Source organism: Phyllobates terribilis, unplaced genomic scaffold, assembly GCF_046119375.1.
Source record: "Phyllobates terribilis strain yellow unplaced genomic scaffold, ASM4611937v1 Scaffold_1__5_contigs__length_1240528914, whole genome shotgun sequence".
Taxonomy (NCBI): domain Eukaryota; kingdom Metazoa; phylum Chordata; class Amphibia; order Anura; family Dendrobatidae; genus Phyllobates; species Phyllobates terribilis.
The window spans coordinates 17,837,023-17,858,900 of record NW_027362761.1 but is presented as its reverse complement, the minus strand read 5'-3'; the positions used below and the strand labels follow the sequence as shown (position 1 = coordinate 17,858,900).

General features: G+C 45.1%; 1 protein-coding gene across 1 annotated transcript in view; it reads left to right on the top strand.

The window, feature by feature from the left end:
* CPAMD8 (C3 and PZP like alpha-2-macroglobulin domain containing 8) overlaps positions 1-21,878 on the top strand; it is a 265,715-nt gene that overhangs the window by 15,725 nt on the left and 228,112 nt on the right. Inside the window, exon 2 of the mRNA XM_073656527.1 lies at positions 7,111-7,262. Within this exon, the coding sequence (XP_073512628.1) occupies positions 7,111-7,262 (152 nt within the window). The remainder of the gene's footprint in view (positions 1-7,110; positions 7,263-21,878) is intronic.

The following is a 21,878-nucleotide window of genomic DNA, read 5'->3' as shown; positions in this document are numbered from 1 at the left end:
TGTCCAAATTCAACATAGTGGAACATGCAGTATTGGGTACATACTTTTCCAGGTTCAAAGTCCATTGCACAGCACGTATTGATGTTCACTGACCGTTTGTCCTGAGCTATCCCTTTCAAGGTCAACCTTTTTGGCCTCTGAGATGCTCGCAGTTTTAAGAGTCCTGTACTGTCTTCTCTGTACTAATTCCCCGTCCGACTTCCCCTTCTGGGAAGATTTTGAGACGAGCTTCTCTGCTGGCTCCTGTGGACCATAGGTTCCAAACGTTAAGGGAAAGTCTATTTCAGAGTTTGTGACTGAAGTTCCTCTGCTGCTGGACAAGCCGTGCTTCTCATGCCCCCTGGACCTCCAACTACTTCTCTAGTCACATCTCTCCTTCTCACTTTAACTAGAACTGCCTGCAATGAGGAAGTCCCTTAATTGTACACTGAACCTGCTCCTCCCACACTGGAGCAGCTCCTAAACCCTTTAACTCTTTCCTAACTAATGACTAAGTACTTCCTATCCTATAGTGCCCAAAGCTGCACTACCCCGTTCCTAATCTAACATCCTATCTATACCTATCCTATACTGACCCTGTAACTGACACATCAGTCGGTCATAACACATACTCATATATAAAACAGAGTATAACATTATGTGCATAAAGAGGGAAGAGGCACATGACCGTCCTGGTCACCCTCTTACATTCCTCCCTCCTAAAACATGGTCGTCCCGACCATGAAAACACCTGTAAAGACACCAATGCACATTTAAAACATTTAACAGACATGTTTATATAAAATGAATGACAGATTAATACATTTTAATCAGTTCCTCTCGTTGGTCAACCTTGACCTCGGTCCCACTTGGTTGGGACCCTGGAACAGTGTTCTAGTCTTTTTATTAAGACTGGCCATTTTGGCCCACTTTATAAGTTGCCCATACACACAGGGGCAAAGTCCTTCAACCCAGCATGCACATCGGGTCGTCCGAAGAACCAAACGGGTCCGACTGACCCTAGTCCCTCCGCTGTAAGGGACTAACCAACCACAAATGTTCAAGTTCCTTTAAACATGGGTCTGACTGACCCTGATCTCCTTGCTCTTTGGACTTGGGACACAAAAGTGTCCATTTTAACACACAACAGGCCCGTTTGCCAACAATTCTCGCTCTGGATTTGCCAGACACAGGAAGTCGTTTTGTTTCAGACTCAATGGCTCACTGGCCAACTTACATCAGCTCCGACAATCCAGGAGCAGTGACCTGGCGCAATCCTCGGGTCGTCCTGACAGTTTCCCCCTTCCCTCCTTTTTTCTGGGTACGGTCCTTTTAAGACCGGTGGGTTGCTCAACGGCCCCTATAGCAACAGTTCAAGGTAACACAAGGGCACAGTCCATAGAGCAGTTGCACACAGTCCTTTGGTGCGGGACACTTAACTCTGTCAGGGTCTTAGTCCTGTAATCCAGCAGGTGAATGCGCAACAGGCGCAAAGGAACTTGGAGGGGGGAAACATTTAACTTGCGGCCTTTCTAGTCAGCCCAGAAGTTCCTCGATGCTTCAAGGGCTCCCTGCCCTTTAAGAGATACAGAACAGTCTCTTTTGCTATGGCCACACTTGGCCAATACCAGGCACTTCCGTTTTTTTTTTCATTCAGGGCTCCTGCCCACGGAGACGCAGAACAATCTCCATTCTTTCTGGTGCAACAAGTACAACAAGACACCTTTTTTCAAGGTGGCCACCTTACTCAGGGATCTGCATTAACGGGCGGGGTTTCTTCTTTCTTCGCCGCACCCACCATGGGCGGGCACCACTCACAGGGGGCCGCAGCCTCGGCCCAGCCCAGCGTCCATACCATACAGTTTTTTGTGCCATTTTGCACTCAGGATGCCCACAATGGGCGGAGCTATCGCCAGCCTCCGTGCCATCTTAGCTTTCACTGAAATCTTCCCCGCATCTATCTCGTTCTCACGATCATGATTTCATCTTGCCGACTACGCCAATTTTGTGAGGGGCTCCGGGTGGTAGTGGTGGCGAGGGGCTGCTGCTGTGTTCCTACACCCTGGCTCCCTAACAAAGACAAATACCACAATTCTCCTGTGCTGTGCGTGTGGTGCGTAACACTCACGTTTCAGTCCCAGATCTCTGCTGTCTTCGGTTCTTCCACCTCAGGAACCGCTGCACACACATTTGGGGACTTCCACTCCGTTTTATAAAAAAGAACTTTACTTAACCATTCAAATTCAACATAGTGGAACATGCAGTATTGGGTACATACTTTTCCAGGTTCTAAGTCCATTGCACAGCACGTATTGATGTTCACTGTCCATTTGTCCTGAGCTATCCCTTTCATAGTCAACCTTTTTGGCCTCTGAGACACTCGCCGTTCTAAGAGTCCTGTACTGTCTTCTCTATACTAATTCCCCGTCCGACTTTCCCTTCTGGGAAGATTCTGAGACAAGCTTCTCTGCTGGCTCCTGTGGACCGTAGGCCCCGAACATTAAGAGAAAGTCTATTTCAGAGTTTGTGACTGACGTTCCTCTGCTGCTGGACAGGCCATGCTTCTCATGCCCCCTGGACCTCCAACTACTTCTCTTGTCACATCTCTCCTTCTCACTTTAACTAGAACTGCCTGCAATGAGGAAGTCCCTTAATTGTACACTGAACCTGCTCCTCCCACACTGGAGCAGCTCCTAAACCCTTTAACTGACACATCAGACAGTCGGTCATAACACATACTCATATATAAAACAGAGTACAACATTAACATTATGTGCATAAAGAGGAAAGAGGCGCATTACCGTCCTGGTCACCCTCTTACATTTGGACATTAGAAACTAAGATCAACCAGTACTAGAATGATGTGAAGAAAAAAATATGGAGAATGCTTGGAACAGCTCATGATCCAAAGCACTCTCCATCCTCTGTAAAACATGGTGGAGGCAGTGTGATGGCACGGGCATACATGGCTTCCAATGGCACTGAGTCACTAGTGTTAATTGATGATGTGACTGAAGATAGAAGCAGCCGGATGAATTCTGAAGTACACAGGGCTATACTTTCTGCTCAGAACCAACAAAATGCAGCAAGGTTGATTGGACGGCACTTCACAGTACAGATGGACAATTACACAAAACATACTTGCGAAAGCAACCCAGGAGTTTATTAAGGCAAAGAGTGAAATATTCTGCAATGGCCGAGTCAATCAGATTTCAGGCCCATCAAGCATTAAGACAAAACTTAAGGCAGAAAGACACACAAACAAGCAATAACGGAAACCAGCTTAAATAAAGGCCTGGCAAAGCATCACAAAGCAGGAAACCCAGCATTTGGTGACATCCATGGCTTGCAGATGTCAGGCAGTCATTCCCTGCAAAGGATTCTCTACAAAGTATTAACAATGAACATTTTATTTAAGGTAAAGTAAATTTGACAAATTACTTTTGAGCCCCCAAAATGAGGCTTTGTAGAAAAATAGTTGAAATTCCTAAACGTTTCACAGGATATTTTTGGTCAACCCCTTTAATTAAACCTGAAAGTTTACACTTCAATTACATCTCAGTTGTTTCATTTTAAATCCAAAATAGTGGCATGCAGAACCCAAAGATTCCATCACTGTCAAAATATGTTTGGACCTAACTGTAAATGGCTACAGGTGAAGAGGTGGTAACTGATGGTAACCAATAGGCTGCTTGTAAAAATGGTTAAAAACATTACCCTTTTTGAGGGCAAATACCTGCCATGCCAGTGTTTTATAAACAGGAGGTCTACACGAAAGAAGTGATTGGTTTTATCACAAGCGGTGATCCAAAAATTATCCCTGTGTGCTGAGTAGGAAGAGATTTTTTTTTTTTTAATGAAGAAGCGATAGCTTTTTATCAAGTTTTCCACAAATTATCCCCATTTTGGGAAAAGCAAAAGGTTTTTTAGTTTGGAAAGAGAAGATGCAATGTTCACAAGCCATCCAAAAATGATCTCTTTATTGGTGTCAACAGTAGGTTTGTTTGGAAAATGAAGATGCACAGTATGGTTACAGTTGCTTGCGAAAGTATTCATTCCCTTGGCTTTTTACCTATATTGTTACATTACAACCTGTGTTTGAATATTTTTCTAATCCAATTAGTGTGTGATGTATCAGCACTAAATAGTCTAGTCTAAGTTGGTAAAGTGAGAAATATATAGGCATAAATTAAATTTATAGGATCAAATAACTAAAAATTGGCATGTGCATATGTATTCACCCCTTTTGCTATGAAGCCCCTTAAAATTTCTGGTGCAAGCAAATACCTTCATAAGTCACATGCTTAGTGAAAGGAAGTCCACTTGTGTGCAATCTAAGTGTCACATGATCTGACAGTATATACACACCTTTTCTGAAAGGCCACAGAGGCTGCAACACCATAAAGCAAGAGGCACCACTAGCCAAACAACACCATGAAGACCAATGAGATTTCCAAACAAGTCAGGGACAAAGTTTTGAGAAGCACAAGTCAAGGTTGGGTTATAAAAAAAATATCCCAATCTCTGATGATTCCCTGGAGCACCATTAAATCCATTATCATCAAATGGAAAGAACATGGTACCACAACAAACCTGCCAAGGCCCGGGCAAGGAGTACATTAATCAGAGACGCAGCACAGAAACCAAAGGTAACCCTGAAGGAACTGCAGAGTTCCCAAGCAGAGACTAGAGTATCGGTTCATACCACCGCAATGAGCCTTACAGGCGTAGAGGTGGCCTTTATGGAAGAGTGTGCAGAAAAAAAGCCTTTACTTACACAAAAATTGTAAGGCTCGTTTTGAGTTTTCCAAAAGACATATGGGACACTCTCCAAATGTATGGAGGAAGGTGCTGTGGTCAGAAGAGACAAAATGTAACTTTTTGACCACCAAGGTAAATGCTATGTTTGGCGCCAAACCAACCCAGCTGATCACCCAAAGAACACTATGTCCACAATGAAACATGGTGGCCCCATCATGCTGTGGGGATGTTCTTCTGCAGCAGGGACAGGGAAAATGGGCCGAGTTGAGGGGAAGATGGATGGGGCGAAATACAGGGATATTCTTGAGCAAAACCTGTTTCAGTCTGTCAGTGATTTGAGACTGGGACAAAGGTTCACCTTCCAACAAGACAATGACCCAAAGCATACTGCTAAAGCAACACTCGAGTGGTTTAAGGGGAAACATGTAAATGTTTTGGAGTGGACTAGTCAAAGCCCAGACCTTAATCCAATTGAGAATCTGTGAAGATTGCTATTCACCAGAGGAAATCATCTAACTTGAAGAAACTAGAGCAGTTTTGCCTTGATGAATGGGTAAAAATCCCAGTGGCAAGATGTGGAAAACTGACAGACTTAACCAGAGCGACTTGAAGCTGTAATTGCTGCAAAAGGAGGCTCTACAAAGTACTGACTTTAGGGAGGTGAATACTTATGCACACTGAAGTTTTCAGTTATTTTGTCATATTTGTTGTTTGCTTCACAATAAAAAGAAAACCAAATGTTAACAGTTGTAGGCATGTTCTTTACATGAACTGATGTAAACCCTCAAAAAAACAGTGAAATTCCAGATTGTGAGGTAGCAAAACATGAAAAATGGCAAGGTGGTGAATACTTTCACAAGCCACTGTATAATGTGATGAATATGCTAGACTGATTATTCCCTCTATTCACCCCATCCCAAAAGGGATTGAACAAGAAATGCAAATACTCACTACAGTTGCCTGTGACAAGCACACTTACTCTGAAAGAACCTTTATATTTTAATACATATTGTGTTGGCTTGCTACTTACACAGTCGTGCCTGAGATCATGTGAGCCTTCTTTGGCCGATGCAATTTTTTGCGTATGTAAACTGGCAGTTTTTTTTGGGGGGGTGATTCTCTCAAATCGATTAGAAAATTGTATTAATTTGCTGGGTCCAGCAATTCTCATAAATGTCGACACAAATTACATTTTAATTTGATAAATTTCTCCTCTACTGCCTACTTATTTTTTTAAGTAGAAGTTCTAGTGCAAAGCAAAAATTGGCACACAGTTAATGATACCCCATTCTCCCCAACCCACTTCTATGTTTTCAAGCTCTCAAAGCTACAGGTGCTTATGGCTAAACATCACATCCAACCATTATTTACACATATTGGTAATTGCTACAGCCAGTGATTGGTCAAGGGTTCGGTCAAGACAGAACTTTTTTAAACAGATACATGCCTTAATGGGAACCTGTCTCCTTGGAAAATGCTATTTACCTGCAGCTATAAGGTTATGCTACAGGTAAATTGTGTTATGTTACCGTCTGGCCGATTTAATGAAAGTGCGGCTATTGGGAGAAAATAAACTTATTTCCTCCTGGGAGCCGCAGGATTTCAGTCATGAGGGCGTGCACAGAGTGGCTGAACTAAAAACAGACAACCCCTTTTAAAGAATTTTAATTTAAATTGTCACTGAAGATATGATAATTATTAGCTAAAGCTAAACTTTTCTCCAGAAAACAAGAGCGCTAGCATTTTTTTCAGAATTCTAAGCAGCTATACTATGTAACTCAAGCAAATGCCTCTACAACATCCTGTACCTCTACCAAAAACAAGTGTGGTCAATGTACACACATACATGTTATTATATTGAAAATGTCTTAAATGTCTTCAGGTTAAAATTGTTTCTAGCTCTATTCAACACATTCATAAATTGTCCTTTTACCTACAACGTTAAGCCTACAGGCTTGAGGATATCTGTGCTTTCCCCATCCTTTGCTTTACCAGACTGCCCAAAGCATGATACTAACCTATTACTATGCTTTGAAGTTAACCTTCAACATAGTTAATTACAGTAATCAGAATTTGTCCTGTTCTTTTATGTGAAGGGGGCAAACCCACAAAGATAATTGACATAGTATGCCTCCAGGTATCTCAGTGGTTATGGAATGTCTGTTGTTAATAGTGGAAAAAATTTAAGTGAAAAAAAGGAAAATCTGACTTTTTTTTTCTAGTGGATTTGCTTTTTATTTTTTTACAGTTATGAATGTTTTTTTTCTTTTGCCATTCAGTTTCTGTGATAACATACCTTTGTTGTTGAATTACCTCTTTTTTCTGCAGCACTTGGATTTTGTCACAGGTGTCTTTTTCTCTCTATACTAGGGGTTACCTGATAGCTGCTCCGTCAGTTTTCCGATCGGGGGTTGAAGAAGCAGTGAGTGTTACCATCTTTAACACACTTATAGAAACCAAGGTCCAGGTGAAGCTGGTGGTGAAAGGGGAGACGGTGGCATCTGGTTATGGATCAGTACTTGGTAGGTTAAAGCATTTCTGCAATATAACAATTTATTTTCATTTATTTGTGCATTTAAAATATATTTATCCATGCTTTATCTAAAAACCATATTTTTTCTTTATCCGTATAGTATTTAATCAAATACCCTAAAATAGACACAATTTCATTACTTACAGTATACTTGTTTTGAGTGTAATATATAAAATTAAAAAACGTGGCTGCTTTCTTCCTAAAATACCACCATTTGTGTCCAAGGGCCGTATATATTAATTAATCACCATTCAAGTGGCCATGTTTCTAGAATAAACCAGACAGGTTTTTTTTCTAACCTTATTCAATTTTTCCAATCACCATGTATCTTGAAATACACAATTTTATCTAATAATTATACATTGAAACTGTTTTTGCTATTGACATATGACCTTTGAAACCAATGTAATTGGGTCTTCAAATACAAACTAATCAAAGAACGGATTACTGCTTGTAATATTCCTGTGATTAGGTGGAAAAAAAGATTACATTAAAGGCATTTGAAACAACATGTTTTGACTTTTCCAATTCAAGGGAATTCCTTGAACAGCATGGGTTATAATCTGCTGCCATGGACAACAACATTTCTACAAATAATGACCTGGAATTTCCAGAATCAGCAGGATGTCTGCCTCTGTACAGAATAGCAATAAGCTTTTTTTACCCTAAAATATCTGTATAGAACTTTCTTTTGCAAAGTTACACAAGTGAACCTTACAAATGCTTCCTTCCAATGCTAAAGAATATGATAAAGCGTACAAACCTATATTTTGTACTATGCGAAAACAACAATGTGAAAAAGTCATGTGTAATGTCACGCCAGGTATGGGATAGACTTAGTGCAACACAGAGGGAAGAGAGAAAGGGAGCCCAGACACTAGGGAAAGGGGGAAGTGGAGACCTCCTAGTTTGGTCTAGTGTCACCCTGTCTCAACTACCATCCCTATATTGCCTCTTCAGAAATCGCCGCACACGTGCCTCGCCCTGTCTTTCCCTGGCATATGGCTAAGGCTAGGGATGGGAGGAGATGAGCACTAGTCGATTTCCACTAAACTCTATAGACAACAAGGGTAGACAAACAGGGGGAGAATGCTTAGCTTTAGACAACTCCAGACAAATGCGAACTCTGCCTCAAGCTCCAGAGAGGACGAAGTATTGCTCTTGCTAAGCCTTCACAAGTAGAAATAGATATAGCTGGCACATCCCTCTCAGACACACCAGGTATATATACACCCAGGCCAGGGAGCTAATTAACAGAGGGAGGTAGCCGCTAGATCCTAGACACAGCCTCTCATCTAAGAAGATGTCTGTAATGCCAAACGTAGAGATCTCCTGCAACCAACTGCAGGGCGACTGTCTGTCACCTGTGATACACCCGTGGCATGTACAGTATGTGTATCTGTTGAAGTTCAGAGGAAAAGTTCTAGAATTTCGGATAACCGTTTACTGTGTGCATGTTCATGTAGTATCTCTATGTATCTGTTTATGTACTTTAATTATAGCATGTTAGGTGCCATGCGTAGGGCTGCCACCAGGAATTTCAGAGCCCCATACTGGAAAAATTTTCTGTCCCCCTTGTGCCTCTGCCCAGGTTCCAACCCAGCTCCGCCTCCACCCCTTGAACCTTCCACAGTCCCTCTGCTCACTCTTGGAAAAACTCCACTTTTGCACCACATCCTCACCAATCACAGATTAAGAGCTCCCATTGAACACCATATCACATGCATAGCCACAGCTTTTGTTTTGGCCATAACATTTTTTAAGCCTGCCACCACGACAAGGTAGACTCTTTTGGCCCAGAGAATAAAGTAGCGTTGCAAAATTTACAACGTGAAAAATCAGCGGCGGTATTGCCACTCAGAAAGAGTTAATAAATTAATCTGTAATGTGTGTGTACCCCAAAATGGTGGCATCAAAAACTACAACTTGTCGCGCAATAAACAAGGACCATACAGCTACATTAATGGCGAAATCAATGGCTAAAAAGTTATAGCTATTGAAATATGACCATGAAGAAATTACAAAAAACAAATATTCGACTGCCCCCTGAAATGAATGGATTTTCATCTGTGTGAGTTCCAGCTATTTCCGGAACTCCCAATCAAATGAAGCAAGCCTTTTGGGGCCCCCTTGAGACTCCGCCCAGGCTCCACCCATGTCTGCCTCCACCCCAGCTCCGCCTCCACCCCTCGAACCTTTCACAGTCCCACCGCCCACTCTTGGAAAAACTCCACTTCTGCACCACTTCCTCACCAGTCGCACATTAACAGTTCCCATTGAACCATATCACATACATAGCCAGCAGCTTTTGTTTTGGCCAAAAGATCTTTTTAAGCCTGCCACCACGACAAGGTAGACTCTTTTGGCAGGGCCATACTCTACTCTAACCTATTAAACATTTCTTAAAATATACAAGAAATTTTTTGGGGGGGTATATTTTTAGTAATTTACATTTTAAGGGAATATGTCACATACATTTTTTAAACTAATTGTAACCAGATTGGGATAATTTTTTTTATAATTATTTCTGATTGCAGATTATTGTATTCTGTTTTCTGTACATTTATGGAACCTGCTCTCTTGCCTGTTTGGAGATATGGACATATGCATGTATATATAACACAAGACATTATAGGGGACTGTTTCCTTGGGAGAGTTGTCTATACATGTTCTCATGCTTAGTAATATTAAAAAAATAAAAAAATCTAAAAGTTTAAATCACCCCCCTTTCACCCCATTCAAAATAAAATAAAACCCCACATACACTTATTTGGTATCGCCGCGTTCAGAATCGCCTGATATATCAATATAAAAAAATAATTAATCCGATCTGTAAACAGCGTAACGAGAAAAAAATGTAAACGCCAGAATTACATTTTTTTGGTCGCCACAACATTGCAATAGCAATTTTTTTTTTTTTAGCAAACTTTGGATTTTTTTGCACCACTATACATGTTTGGTATCTCCGAACTCATAATGACCTGGAGAATAATAATGGCAGGTCAGCTTTAGCATTTATTGAAAGTGTTAAAAAAAACAAAAAAAAACAACTGTGAAATTGCACTTTTTTGCAATTTTACCGCACTTGGATTTTTTTTACAGTTTTTCAGTACATGATATGGTAAAACCAATGGTGTCGTTCAAAAGTACAACTTTTCCCGCAAAAAAGCCCTCACATGGCCATATTGACTGAAAAATAAAAAAAGTTATGGCTCTGGGAAGAAGGAGAGCAAAAAATGAAAACGCCATATGCTCTGGTCATGAAGGGGTTAAAAATCTATAAATTCTAGAATATAAATACACCCCAAAACATAACTCAAACTGTGATAATGTAACAAAAAATACAGTAGTCAAGAGTAAAAAAAAAGGATGGAGGGGACACTTATTTGCCAGCTATTCATGTTCCTACCTTCTGGTTGGCACCTTCTTGAAACGCAATCAACTGTTCTTGGTTGTCCTTGTCCACAGGGCGCGGCACCCCCTCACAGGGCGCGGCACCCCGTCACAGAAACTCACAGGGCTCGGCAACCCCTCACAGGGCACAGCACCCCCTCACAGGGTGCGGCACCCCCTCAGCAGGGCCTCACAGGGCCAGGCACCCCTTCAGCTGGGCCTCACAGGGCCAGAAACTCCCTCAGCAGGCAAGCCTCCTCAACACACACGCTACCTGCTTCCTAGAATGGCGCTGATGCCGCCGCTGCTGATACCGCCGTCTGCCTCTGACTGTCCCGACTCCTGGTCCCAGTCCACCAGATCTGCACCGTGGTCCGTGCACGTGTTGCACGCACGCTTCCCTGCTCCAAAATTAAAGTGAGTGTGCAGCTTGCGTGCGTATCACGTGACCGGCGGCGTCACTGCGTCAGGACCATGATGCACCTTGCACCTGGCAGCCGTTTAAAGGTATAGCGCATATTTCCAGCTGCCGGGTGCAGTGCATGTATGATGATTTGAACTGTGCCCTGACTTCCTGAGGCCGGGGGCCCGTTGAGTAGAAGCAGAGAAAGGGGGGGCCCGGGAAGGCTGGATGGGGGACAGGGAACAGGGCCCGCTGCCTGGACTGGCCGGGCCCTCCCTTTTTCCTTCTGTTCACCGGGCCCCATACATTAGTAAGGGCAGTAATGCCCTGCTGGCGACCCTGTGTGTAAACTGAAATTTTATAGGAGGCATTGTGGATTGGTATACTGAAAATATCTAGGTTCTGGCATATCAATCTGAGAATTGGTTTAAAGTTGAGGATAAAATTAAAAGAAAGATGATCCGACACTGACATGTACCATTGTACAGTAAATATTAAATTTCTCTGAAAAGATTCTCTTGACCCGGATTTGTACAGAAAGGGCAGAACATAGTGAGCCGCCTATCCAAGTAAGCATTCTTTTTTAAAGCCAATATATTGAAGAGTTGCTTTCATAAAGTTCCAGTTGACTCTGTCAAAGGTCTTCTCTGCATCAGTGGAAAGCAGCAAAGTGTGGTTGATAGATTTTATAGTGTTGTCATGAGCCTCTCTGCCTTCCATAAAACCTGTCTGGTTTTGATGAATGACATCCACTAGTAAGGAAAATAGTCTGGCAGCTAGAATCTTTGCGAAAAACCATTACTTCTGTGTTCATCAGCGAAATTGGTCAATAATTGAAAACTGGCTAGGATCTATATAGTCTTTATGGATTATTCCAATATGAACTTATGACTGTTTCTAAAAGAAGCTGGGAGTCATGAGAAATAGACAGTGGCATAACTAGAGTCTGATGGGCCCGGCGCAAAATTTGGCCTCCATCCTACCCTGCATGTTGGTCAGATGTATGCACCCTTGTAGCATTCTAAATCCTATAAGGACATATGTATTGCCCCCTCATTGTGTAGTAATGTCCCCGATTCTGGGCCCCTTCCAGGTATATATGTCCCCCATCCTGGGTCCCTATGTCCTCCATATTAGCCCTTATTTTAGTTTAGTATATGCAATCTTTCCATGTTCAATTAAGGTATTCTTTTGGTCAGTGCTTCTCATTACTGCATTTTCTAACCGGCATTATGATATGACTTAGCAATTAGTGCTTCAGCATTTGCTGTTCAGTGCATTGTTCTAACAGGTATGGGAGGTTCGACAACCCTATTATGGCTATGTATTGGTTTGCATGTGTAGCCTTTGGCTGTGTTAATTGTTCTTAACTTTATGTGGTTTATTTTTGTATTGTGAATTAACTAATAAAATAGTGATTTTTATACGTGATCCCTTGTTTGGCATGCTTCTCTTTCCCTATATATATTCCGCCATCTCCCTTGTCGCATGGCATACTTGTCTGTAGCAGGCACAGAGGTTGGCAGCTGACATTGGTGTGCCTGCTATAGGAGATGTATGGCGTCACTGCCATGTGTTGCCTGCTGACGTCAGCTGCCGGCCTCTGATGGGCCAGCGGCATGTATTGAGGTGCAGGATCCTGGATTGTCTCTGCGCTGCAGTACATTTCAGCTGAATGTGTGTCCTCAGATGCGCATCCAACTGAAATAGCTGTTGGGTTTGGTGGGCCCTCCTCAAGCACGGGCCCGGTCATGGTCGCACCCTCTGCGACTGCGATCGTTATGCCCCTGAGAATAGAGTTGAAAAAGTTAAGCATATGTGAGGTCAGGGACTTAGAAAACATTTTTAAAACACAACAGAAGGAATTCATCAGGACCAGGAGACTTGCCAGATTGAGAGTTCTTAATTGCTACCACTAGTTTGACCTCAGAAATGAGAGACTCTGAAGATTCAACATCCATATTTTTTGATGAAGGGAGACTAGACTTGCATAGATATGCTTGGATTTTGAACAAGAATTTGTGTAAGCTAGTATATGGATTTAAATAATCTATTCTATATTAAGCTTCATACTTTCCTTAAAACGCTATAATAAGGTCCACAAGTGAATGATGATGTACTCTGGATGAGTTGAACACTAAGGGTACATATGTGCACAGCGGTTGTGCCCTGAGTACGTGAGCCAGAGCTTTGCTACATTTGATACCATATTCGAAATAATGTTTTTTACAGCTCGCTAGCGCACACTTTGCCCTGGAAATGAGAAGGGAGTGCAAGGAATCATGCTATTGTATCAATTTATAGTTCAAGCATTGTGTAGGGAACATTTATGGAAGGTTTCAAAATCCCTAGTATGCGAGAGAAAAATTAGTTATTTTTTTATAAGTGTGGCATGTTTCAAGAAGACTCCTCCAAAGATACATTTATGGACTGCTCAAAGAGTTGGTTGTGAAATGAGATATGAATGACAAGTCGTCCAACAGTGATGTGTTCAGCTGCCATTGAGAATGTTGTGGGATGGGAGAAGCAAATGAGATGTTTATGGTAATAAGGGCATGGTCCTGTTAAGGGAGGGCAGATTCACACAATTCATGACAATATAGGTCATATTTGATAAATAGGTATTCCATTCTGGAATATAAGTCATGTGCAGCTGAAAAGAAAGTAATACACTGCTCAAAAAAATAAAGGGAACACTCAAATAACACATCCTAGATCCGAATGAATGAAATATTCTCATTGAATACTTTGTTCTGTACAAAGTTGAATGTGCTGACAACAAAATTACACAAAAATCATCAATGGAAATCAAATTTATTAACCAATGGAGGCCTGGATTTGGAGTCACCCCCAAAATTAAAGTGGAAAAACACACTACAGGCTGATCCAACTTTGATGTAATGTCCTTAAAACAAGTCAAAATGAGGCTCAGTATTGTGTGTGGCCTCCACGTGCCTGTATGACCTCCCTACAACGTCTGGGCATGCTCCTGATGAGGTTGCGGATGGTCTCCTGTGGGATCTCCTCCCAGACCTGTACTAAAGCATCCGCCCACTCCTGGACAGTCTGTGGTGCAATGGATGGATGGAGCGAGACATAATGTCCCAGATGTGCTCAATCGGATTCAGGTCTGGGGAACGGACGGGCCAGTCCATAGCTTCAATGCCTTCATCTTGCAGGAACTGCTGACATACTGCAGCCACATGAGGTCTGGCATTGTCCTGTATTAGGAGGAACTCAGGGCCAACCGCACCAGCATATGGTCTCACAAAGGGTCTGAGGATCTCATCTCGGTACCTGTAAGGAAAATATTAATATCAGCAAAATGTTCTTCCATATCTGCCTGACGTAGATGTTCACCCCCCTCCCTTATTCCCCTTCTGCTCAGCACAAAAGCCCCAATTAACCCACGCCTGGTAAATAGTTTATGCACATACGACCAGCCAAGGAGTGTTATAACTTCATTAGGAAGTAAGCATCTTATCCCTGAAAGACTCAGGAGGTAATTAAAATGCAGGCTTGCACTAATTTGCGTGTAACTGTTGAAGCTGCTTCCCGAGCTTCAAAGGGGAATTTGCAGACATGATGACTCCGATATGAATTATGAGATATTATGTGTTCCATATGTCCGGCAATAACGAGACCCAAATGGGTAGTGACCAAATCAGCCCAGGAATGTGTAGGTACTTTTCCAGGGCTGTAACCAAAATCCGGGAGCTGCAGCGCAAAAACACCAGAATGACAGACTGCAGCTATACGAAGTGTGATATCAAAATAAAGATAAAATCATAAGGAAAAAAATGGCGTAGTCTGCAAGCTTCTTCGATCAACGGGCGATGAGTTATCGCGGAAGTTAGCGTTTCTAATAAAAATGTACAGGCTGGAGACCGGCCCACATGATGTCACCACAAGGGGCGTGTAACCAAATCTCCCTTAGGTTTAAAAGAATCTATGGAGAAGACAGGAGCACTCATTGCCAGGGGGGAATAAGAATTATAAGCAATGGGTCCTGTTCAATAACAGCATATTCCAACCGGAGCGCCCCTCCTCCACCTATATTGAGTCGTCGCAGCGAACTTTATAGTGAAAGTTTCACTTTTTTATCCTGTTTATTTTATGTAACTGCGTATGTATTTTAATGTCCCCTTTGTAACATCCTTGTATATATTTTTCCTAAACACTGCCTCCCTCTTGGATTAAATATAAAATTTAATAGTTCTGTTTCTTTTGTTCTGTAATCGTTCCCTTCCCCGAAGCCATATACGCTACCAAAACGCAGGCGTCCGGCCAGGCCTGTATTATATTTAAAACTCGGCCGGTGGTGGCAGAGAGTATTAATAATTGGGCTATCGTGAAGCTGACAGTGACCGTACAGAGGGCGTTAAACACGGATTCCAGGCTGTGGAACCCAGGGTGTTGCGCCATACGCTCACTAGTCGCTTACCGATACCTACGTAGAGAGTAGTCTGGATCGCGTGCTCGCGACTCCGGACGAAATACGGACAGCGTGACGGCACGGTGAGATATTGTGTGATCTCACCGGTGTCGTCCTGACTGTGTGTGGGTGGAATCCCTGACAAATTGGTGGCAGCGGTGGGATATTACAGAACATCAGTGGCTGGATTCAGCAATCATTCCTGTCACTGAAAACTTGCACGGTTCTTGCGAGAATTCTGTGCAGAGTTTTAAGAAATCAGACTCAGTGCTTTAATATTTTTTTATCTGGGACATTACTATACGTGTAGCAGTTGCATCCCCTCCCTTCTCTTCTTTTCTGTCCTATCTTTTATTTGGCAATAATGGCTACACGTGGAGAGAACTGGTATCACCAGCAGGTGAAGACCACTATCATCGCCCTCTGTGAGCTGAGGCAGATTGACCCCACGGACAAAACCAAGGTCCAAATGATTGCTGAACTGCTGCAAGGTGATGCAGAGCCCGTCCGACAGCAGAGCCCTGATGATGGGGCAGCCAGCCAAGGTGCTGCTGCAGTGGTCCCACCTGTGATTGCCAGCCATACCCGCAACCAGGGTAGTGTGGACCCCCACCTGCAGATGGCCTTGGATCAGCTCGATGCAGACGATCGTGACGGACGACTGCAGCTGATCCTGAAATTCCAGGAGCGAGCAGAGCAACAGGCCAAAGCTGACCGAGAGGAGCGCCAGGCCCGAGCTGACCGAAAGGAGCGCCAGGTCCAAGCTGACCGAGAGGCTGAGAGAGCTGAGCGACAAGCTGACCGAGAGGCTGCTGAGCGCCAGGCCCAAGCTGACCGACAACACCAGCTGGAGCTAGCCCGGATCCCGACGGAGTCATCCTCGACGCAGACCCGTGAGTCCAACAGCACCAACTGTTTTAAACCCCGTCCTGAGCACTTCCCTGTGATGGGAAAGGATGGGGACTTGGACACATTTCTGCGAGGCTTTGAAAAGGCCTGCAGGCAGTATCAGCTGCCCACGGACCAGTGGGCAAGATACTTAACTCCAGGGCTCCGAGGAAAAGCCTTGGAGGTGTTCGCTTCCCTCCCTCGAGAACAAGATGGAGACTATGAGGCCGTCAAGCAGGCCCTGATAAAAAAGTACCAGCTGACTCCGGAGGTTTACCGGAAAAAGTTCAGAGCCTTCCAACGTGGACCACATGACACCCACAGCGATGTGGTAGACAGGCTCAGAACCAACTTTGAGCAGTGGATCCGAGGACTGTCAGTCACCACCTTCGAGGACCTGCAGGATCTGATGGTGAAGGACCAGTTTCTTCATCTTTGCCCAGTGGAAGTGCGACAGTTTGTGCTGGACCGGGAGCCAAAGGAAGCCACCAAAGCAGCCCAGATCGCTGATACCTATGAGGCCAACCGCACACCAGAGGTGCGGAAGTCAGCCACCACCAGCTGGAAGGGGGGTAAGCCGACAACCACCCCCAGTGTTCCAGCCAGCCCTCAGTGTTTCCTGCCCCATCTTTTAGCACCCGGCCTGCATTTGACTCCCGTAAGTGCTATACCTGTGACAAGACTGGTCACATCAGCCTCACCTGCCCGCAGAGGCAGAAGAAGAACCCCACACCTAAGGCCCAGGGGCCTGCTGCAGCAGTTCTTTTTGTGGGTGGGGTGTTTGGGGGGGTCTGTGACAATTTGCAATCAGTCACCGTGGGTGATAAAGTCACTATGGGGCTCAAGGATACCGGAGCTGAACGGACCCTCATCCGCCCTGAGTTGGTGTCCCCTGAAGATCTTATCCCTGGGAAAACCCTGACTGTCACCGGGATTGTGGGTGTTCGTCGTCCTTTGCCCATGGCCCGGGTTTTCCTAGACTGGGGTGCGGGGAGGGGGTTGCAGGAAGTGGGAGTGTCAGAGAACCTCCCGACCAATGTTTTATTGGGGACTGATCTGGAACGGTTGATTGCCCAATATGTTCCTGACAACCCTCCCAGATCTGATATGTCATATAATGCCACTGTCGATGACGTCTGTGATGAGAATGCCAGTGATATGAACACTAATGTGATGTATAATGATGATATGTATTGTGGTAACGGAGTGCTCAGCCACATCGCCCGGCAAGGTGATGTTGCTGAGGACCCCCAAGATGGAGCCAGCATGAGTGCTGAGGGCGATGGGAGCAGGCCCGGGAACCTTGAAGCCAGTGGTCCCGTGCCGCCGCCCAGTGTCACGACGGACTGTGACTTGGCCGGTAGCAGCTGCCCCATGACTGGCACGGCTCCTGAGGTATTGGGGGATGGTGGGGAGGTGGTGCCTCCAGCCTGTCAGGCTGATGGTAAGAGTTTGTTGTCCTCCGGGAAGACGGCCTACATAGCCGCTGTCACCCGGAGTATGAGTACCCAGAATGCACGCGATGTGCTGCCTTCTGGGCCCTCATCCCATGGTGGGACAACAGAACTGGCTGTGGACCCAGAGCCGGTCCCAGACGGTTCCAGTAAGGTTGGGGCCCTAACGTCGCTTCTGGCTACCTCCAGCCAGGAGTTCCAGGCGGCTCTGCGCACAGATGTCAGCCTAGAGGCGTTAAGGGACCTCGCAGAGAAGCCCATCTCCGAATCCGATAAGGAGAGGGTATTCTGGGATAAGGGGAGGTTGTACCGAGAAACGGTCCCCTGTAACCCCCAACAGGAGTGGATGAGGGAGAGACAGCTGGTCGTGCCCTATCAGTTTAGGGAGGAGTTGTTGCGGGTTGCCCATGAGATTCCTCTAGCTGGACACTTGGGGGGCCGCAAAACAAAGGCCCGGCTGTCACACCACTTCTATCGGCCTCAAATGGGGACAGACATTGCCAACTACTGCCGCTCCTGTATCACGTGCCAAAGAGTGGGGAAGTCGGGGCGTGCACCCAAGGCTCCCCTGATCCCTTTGCCCGTGATAGAGGAGCCGTTCCAGAGGATTGCTGTGGACATCATTGGCCCGCTGGCCATCCCCAGCAGCTCTGGAAAGCAGTTCATCCTTACTGTGGTAGACTATGCTACCCGGTACCCGGAGGCAGTAGCTCTGTCCTCCATTCGAGCCGATAAGGTGACGGATGCCCTGCTGGCCATTTTTTCACGGGTAGGATTTCCCAGGGAGATGCTCACAGACCAGGGGACTCAGTTCATGTCTCGCCTAATGGAAGCTCTCTGTAAGAAAATGCAGGTGCAGCACCTGGTAGCAAGTTCGTATCACCCACAGACCAATGGGTTGTGTGAACAATTCAATGGTACCCTTAAGCAGATGCTTAAGATGCTGGTCGAGTCCCATGGGCGCGACTGGGAGCGGTACCTCCCACACCTGCTCTTTGCTTACAGAGACGTACCACAGGCCTCGACGGGGTTCTCCCCCTTCGAGCTCCTGTATGGCCGACGAGTCCAGGGGCCCCTTGGTCTGGTAAGAGAATCCTGGGAAGGGGAACTGAACACCCCCGAAGTGTCCGTCATAGAGTATGTCATGCGGCTCCGTGACAAAACGCAGGCCATGACGCAGCTGGTGCATGAGAATATGGTGCAGGCCCAGGCCAGCCAGAAGCTGTGGTACGATCGGAACGCCCGGGAGCGGGTGTACGAAGTGGGTCAGAAGGTGTGGGTCCTCGTCCCAATGACCCAGAACAAGCTTCAGGCGGCCTGGGAAGGCCATAGCCCATATGCCAGCGCCTCAATGACGTGAACTACGTGGTCACCATTGACCATGCCAGGAAGAGGCACGTCAACTTGATGAAAGCTCATCATGACAGGGAGGCCTGTGCCCTTCCTGTATGTAGCGTCCCCGAAGAAGGCGAGACAGAAGTCCTGGTGGACTTACTGGCCGCCGCCCAGGACGAAGGGTCTATTGAGGACGCGGAATTCAATCCGCAGCTATCCACGGACCAGAAGTCCCAGCTGCGAGAGGTGTTCCGGCCTTACTTGACCCTCTTCACGGGTGTCCCCGGGAGGACACAGCTAGCTGTCCACCAGGTGGACACAGGGAGTCACCCCCCAGTTCGTCAATCCGCTTACCGGGTCTCTCTAGAGGTGCAGAAAGACATGAAGGCGGAGATAGATGAGATGTTGGACCTAGGGGTGATCCAGCGGTCAAAAAGTGCCTGGGCCTCACCTGTAGTCCTGGTCCTGAAAAAGGACCGGACCACCCGGTTCTGCGTGGACTACGGGAGGCTAAATGCCATCACAGCTCCTGATGCGTACCCGATACCACCCATCGATGAGCTGCTGCATCGCTTAGCCGGGGCAAGGTACTTGACAATTATGGACCTGAGTCGAGGATACTGGCAGATTCCTCTGTCTCAGGAGGCCCAGGAGAGGTCCACCTTCATTACACCGTTCGGGTTGTATGAATCCCTTGTCATGCCCTTTGGCATGAGGAATGCACCTGCCACTTTCCAGCGATTAGTCAACCAGCTGCTCGAGGGACTGGAGGGGTTCGCGGTTGCGTACCTGGATGACATTGCTGTCTTCAGTCCCACCTGGGAGGAACACCTGGCGCACCTGGAGCAGGTGCTCAGGCGGGTCCAGGGTGCTGGGTTGACTATAAAGCCTGCAAAGTGTCAGGTAGGCATGACGGAGGTGCAGTACCCGGACACCGAGTGGGTGGCTGAACTCTGAAGCCAGAGCCCCGGAAGGTTGATGCCATCACCTCCTGGCCCTCCCCCAAAACCAAGAAGCAGGTGATGTCCTTCTTGGGTACGGCAGGGTACTATAGAAAGTTTGTTCCCTTCAGTAGGGTTATCAATAAGGGAACAACAAAAACATTAAACTTTAGGAGGGCGAAGTTTGATCAGCTGATAGAAAACCTTCAACTTATTGACTGGGACAAAGTACTTAATCAATGGAATACGAATAGTAAATGGGAAACCTTCAAAAGAATTCTGAATACTCAGTGCGAGAGGTATATACCGTATGGGAATAAAAGGGACAGAAATAAGAGGAAACCAATATGGTTGAACAAGAACGTAAAAGGGGCGTTAAATAGCAAAAAAGAGGCATTCAAGAGATTAAAACAGGAAAACAGTAAGGAGGCACTAATGTGTTACAAGGAAAAAACGAGAACCTGTAAAAAACAAATAAAAATAGCAAAGGAGGAAACAGAGAGACGTATTGCTAGGGAAAGTAGATCAAATCCTAAACTGTTCTTTACGTATATAAATAGTAAAAGGATTAAATCGGATAATATTGGACCGATAAAAAGTGAGGAAGGCAAAATCATAGAGAAAGATGAGGATAAAGCTAATCTATTAAATATTTTTTTTTCGACAACTTTCACAAAGGAAATAGAACTAACAGGAGAAATGAGAAGTGACAAGCTTAATCCTCCACTAAGTATGACAAATCTAACCCAAGTTGGGGTACAGAAACGCCTCAGTAACATTAAAATAAACAAATCACCAGGACCTGATGGCATACACCCACGGGTACTAAGGGAACTAAGTAATGTGATAGACAGACCGTTATATCTTATATTTAAGGACTCTGTTGAGACTGGGTCTGTACCACTTGATTGGCGACAGGCGAATGTAGTGCCAATATTCAAAAAGGGAGCGAAAAGTGACTTCGGAAACTATCGGCCGGTGAGTCTGACGTCCGTTGTGGGCAAAATTTTTGAAACCTTCATTAAAGAGGCAATTACGGAGCATCTTGATGCTAATAATCTTTTAATCCCGAACCAACATGGATTCATGAGGAATCGCTCCTGCCAAACAAACCTGATTGACTTCTACGAGGAGGTTAGCTCTCGAGTAGATCAGGGGGAACCAGTGGATGTCGTGTATCTCGACTTCTCAAAAGCGTTCGATAGCGTGCCACATAATAGGTTGGTATACAAAATGAGAATGATGGGGCTGGGGGAAAATGTCTGCAAGTGGGTAGCTAACTGGCTAAAAAGGATAGAAGGCAGAGGGTGGTTATAAATGGAATATACTCAGATTGGGTAAGCGTCACTAGTGGGGTACCACAGGGGTCTGTACTAGGCCCAATGTTATTTAATATCTTTATTAACGACATAGTCAACGGGATAAATAGTAAAATATCAATATTTGCAGATGACACAAAGCTATGTAAAACAATTAATACAAAAGAGGACAGTGCAGACCTACAGAGGGATTTGGATAAGCTGGGTAGGTGGAGCATTAAATGGCAAATGAGGTTTAACGAGGAGAAATGTAAGGTCATACATATGGGAAGGAAAAATGGAAGTCACCAGTACTCACTGAATGGGAAAGCATTGGGGAATTCAGAGATGGAGAAGGACTTGGGCATCTTGATTGATAGCAAACTAAATTGGAGTGCCCAAAGTTAGGCCGCTGCTGTAAGGGCAAACAGGGTAATGGGATGTATCAGAAGAGGTAT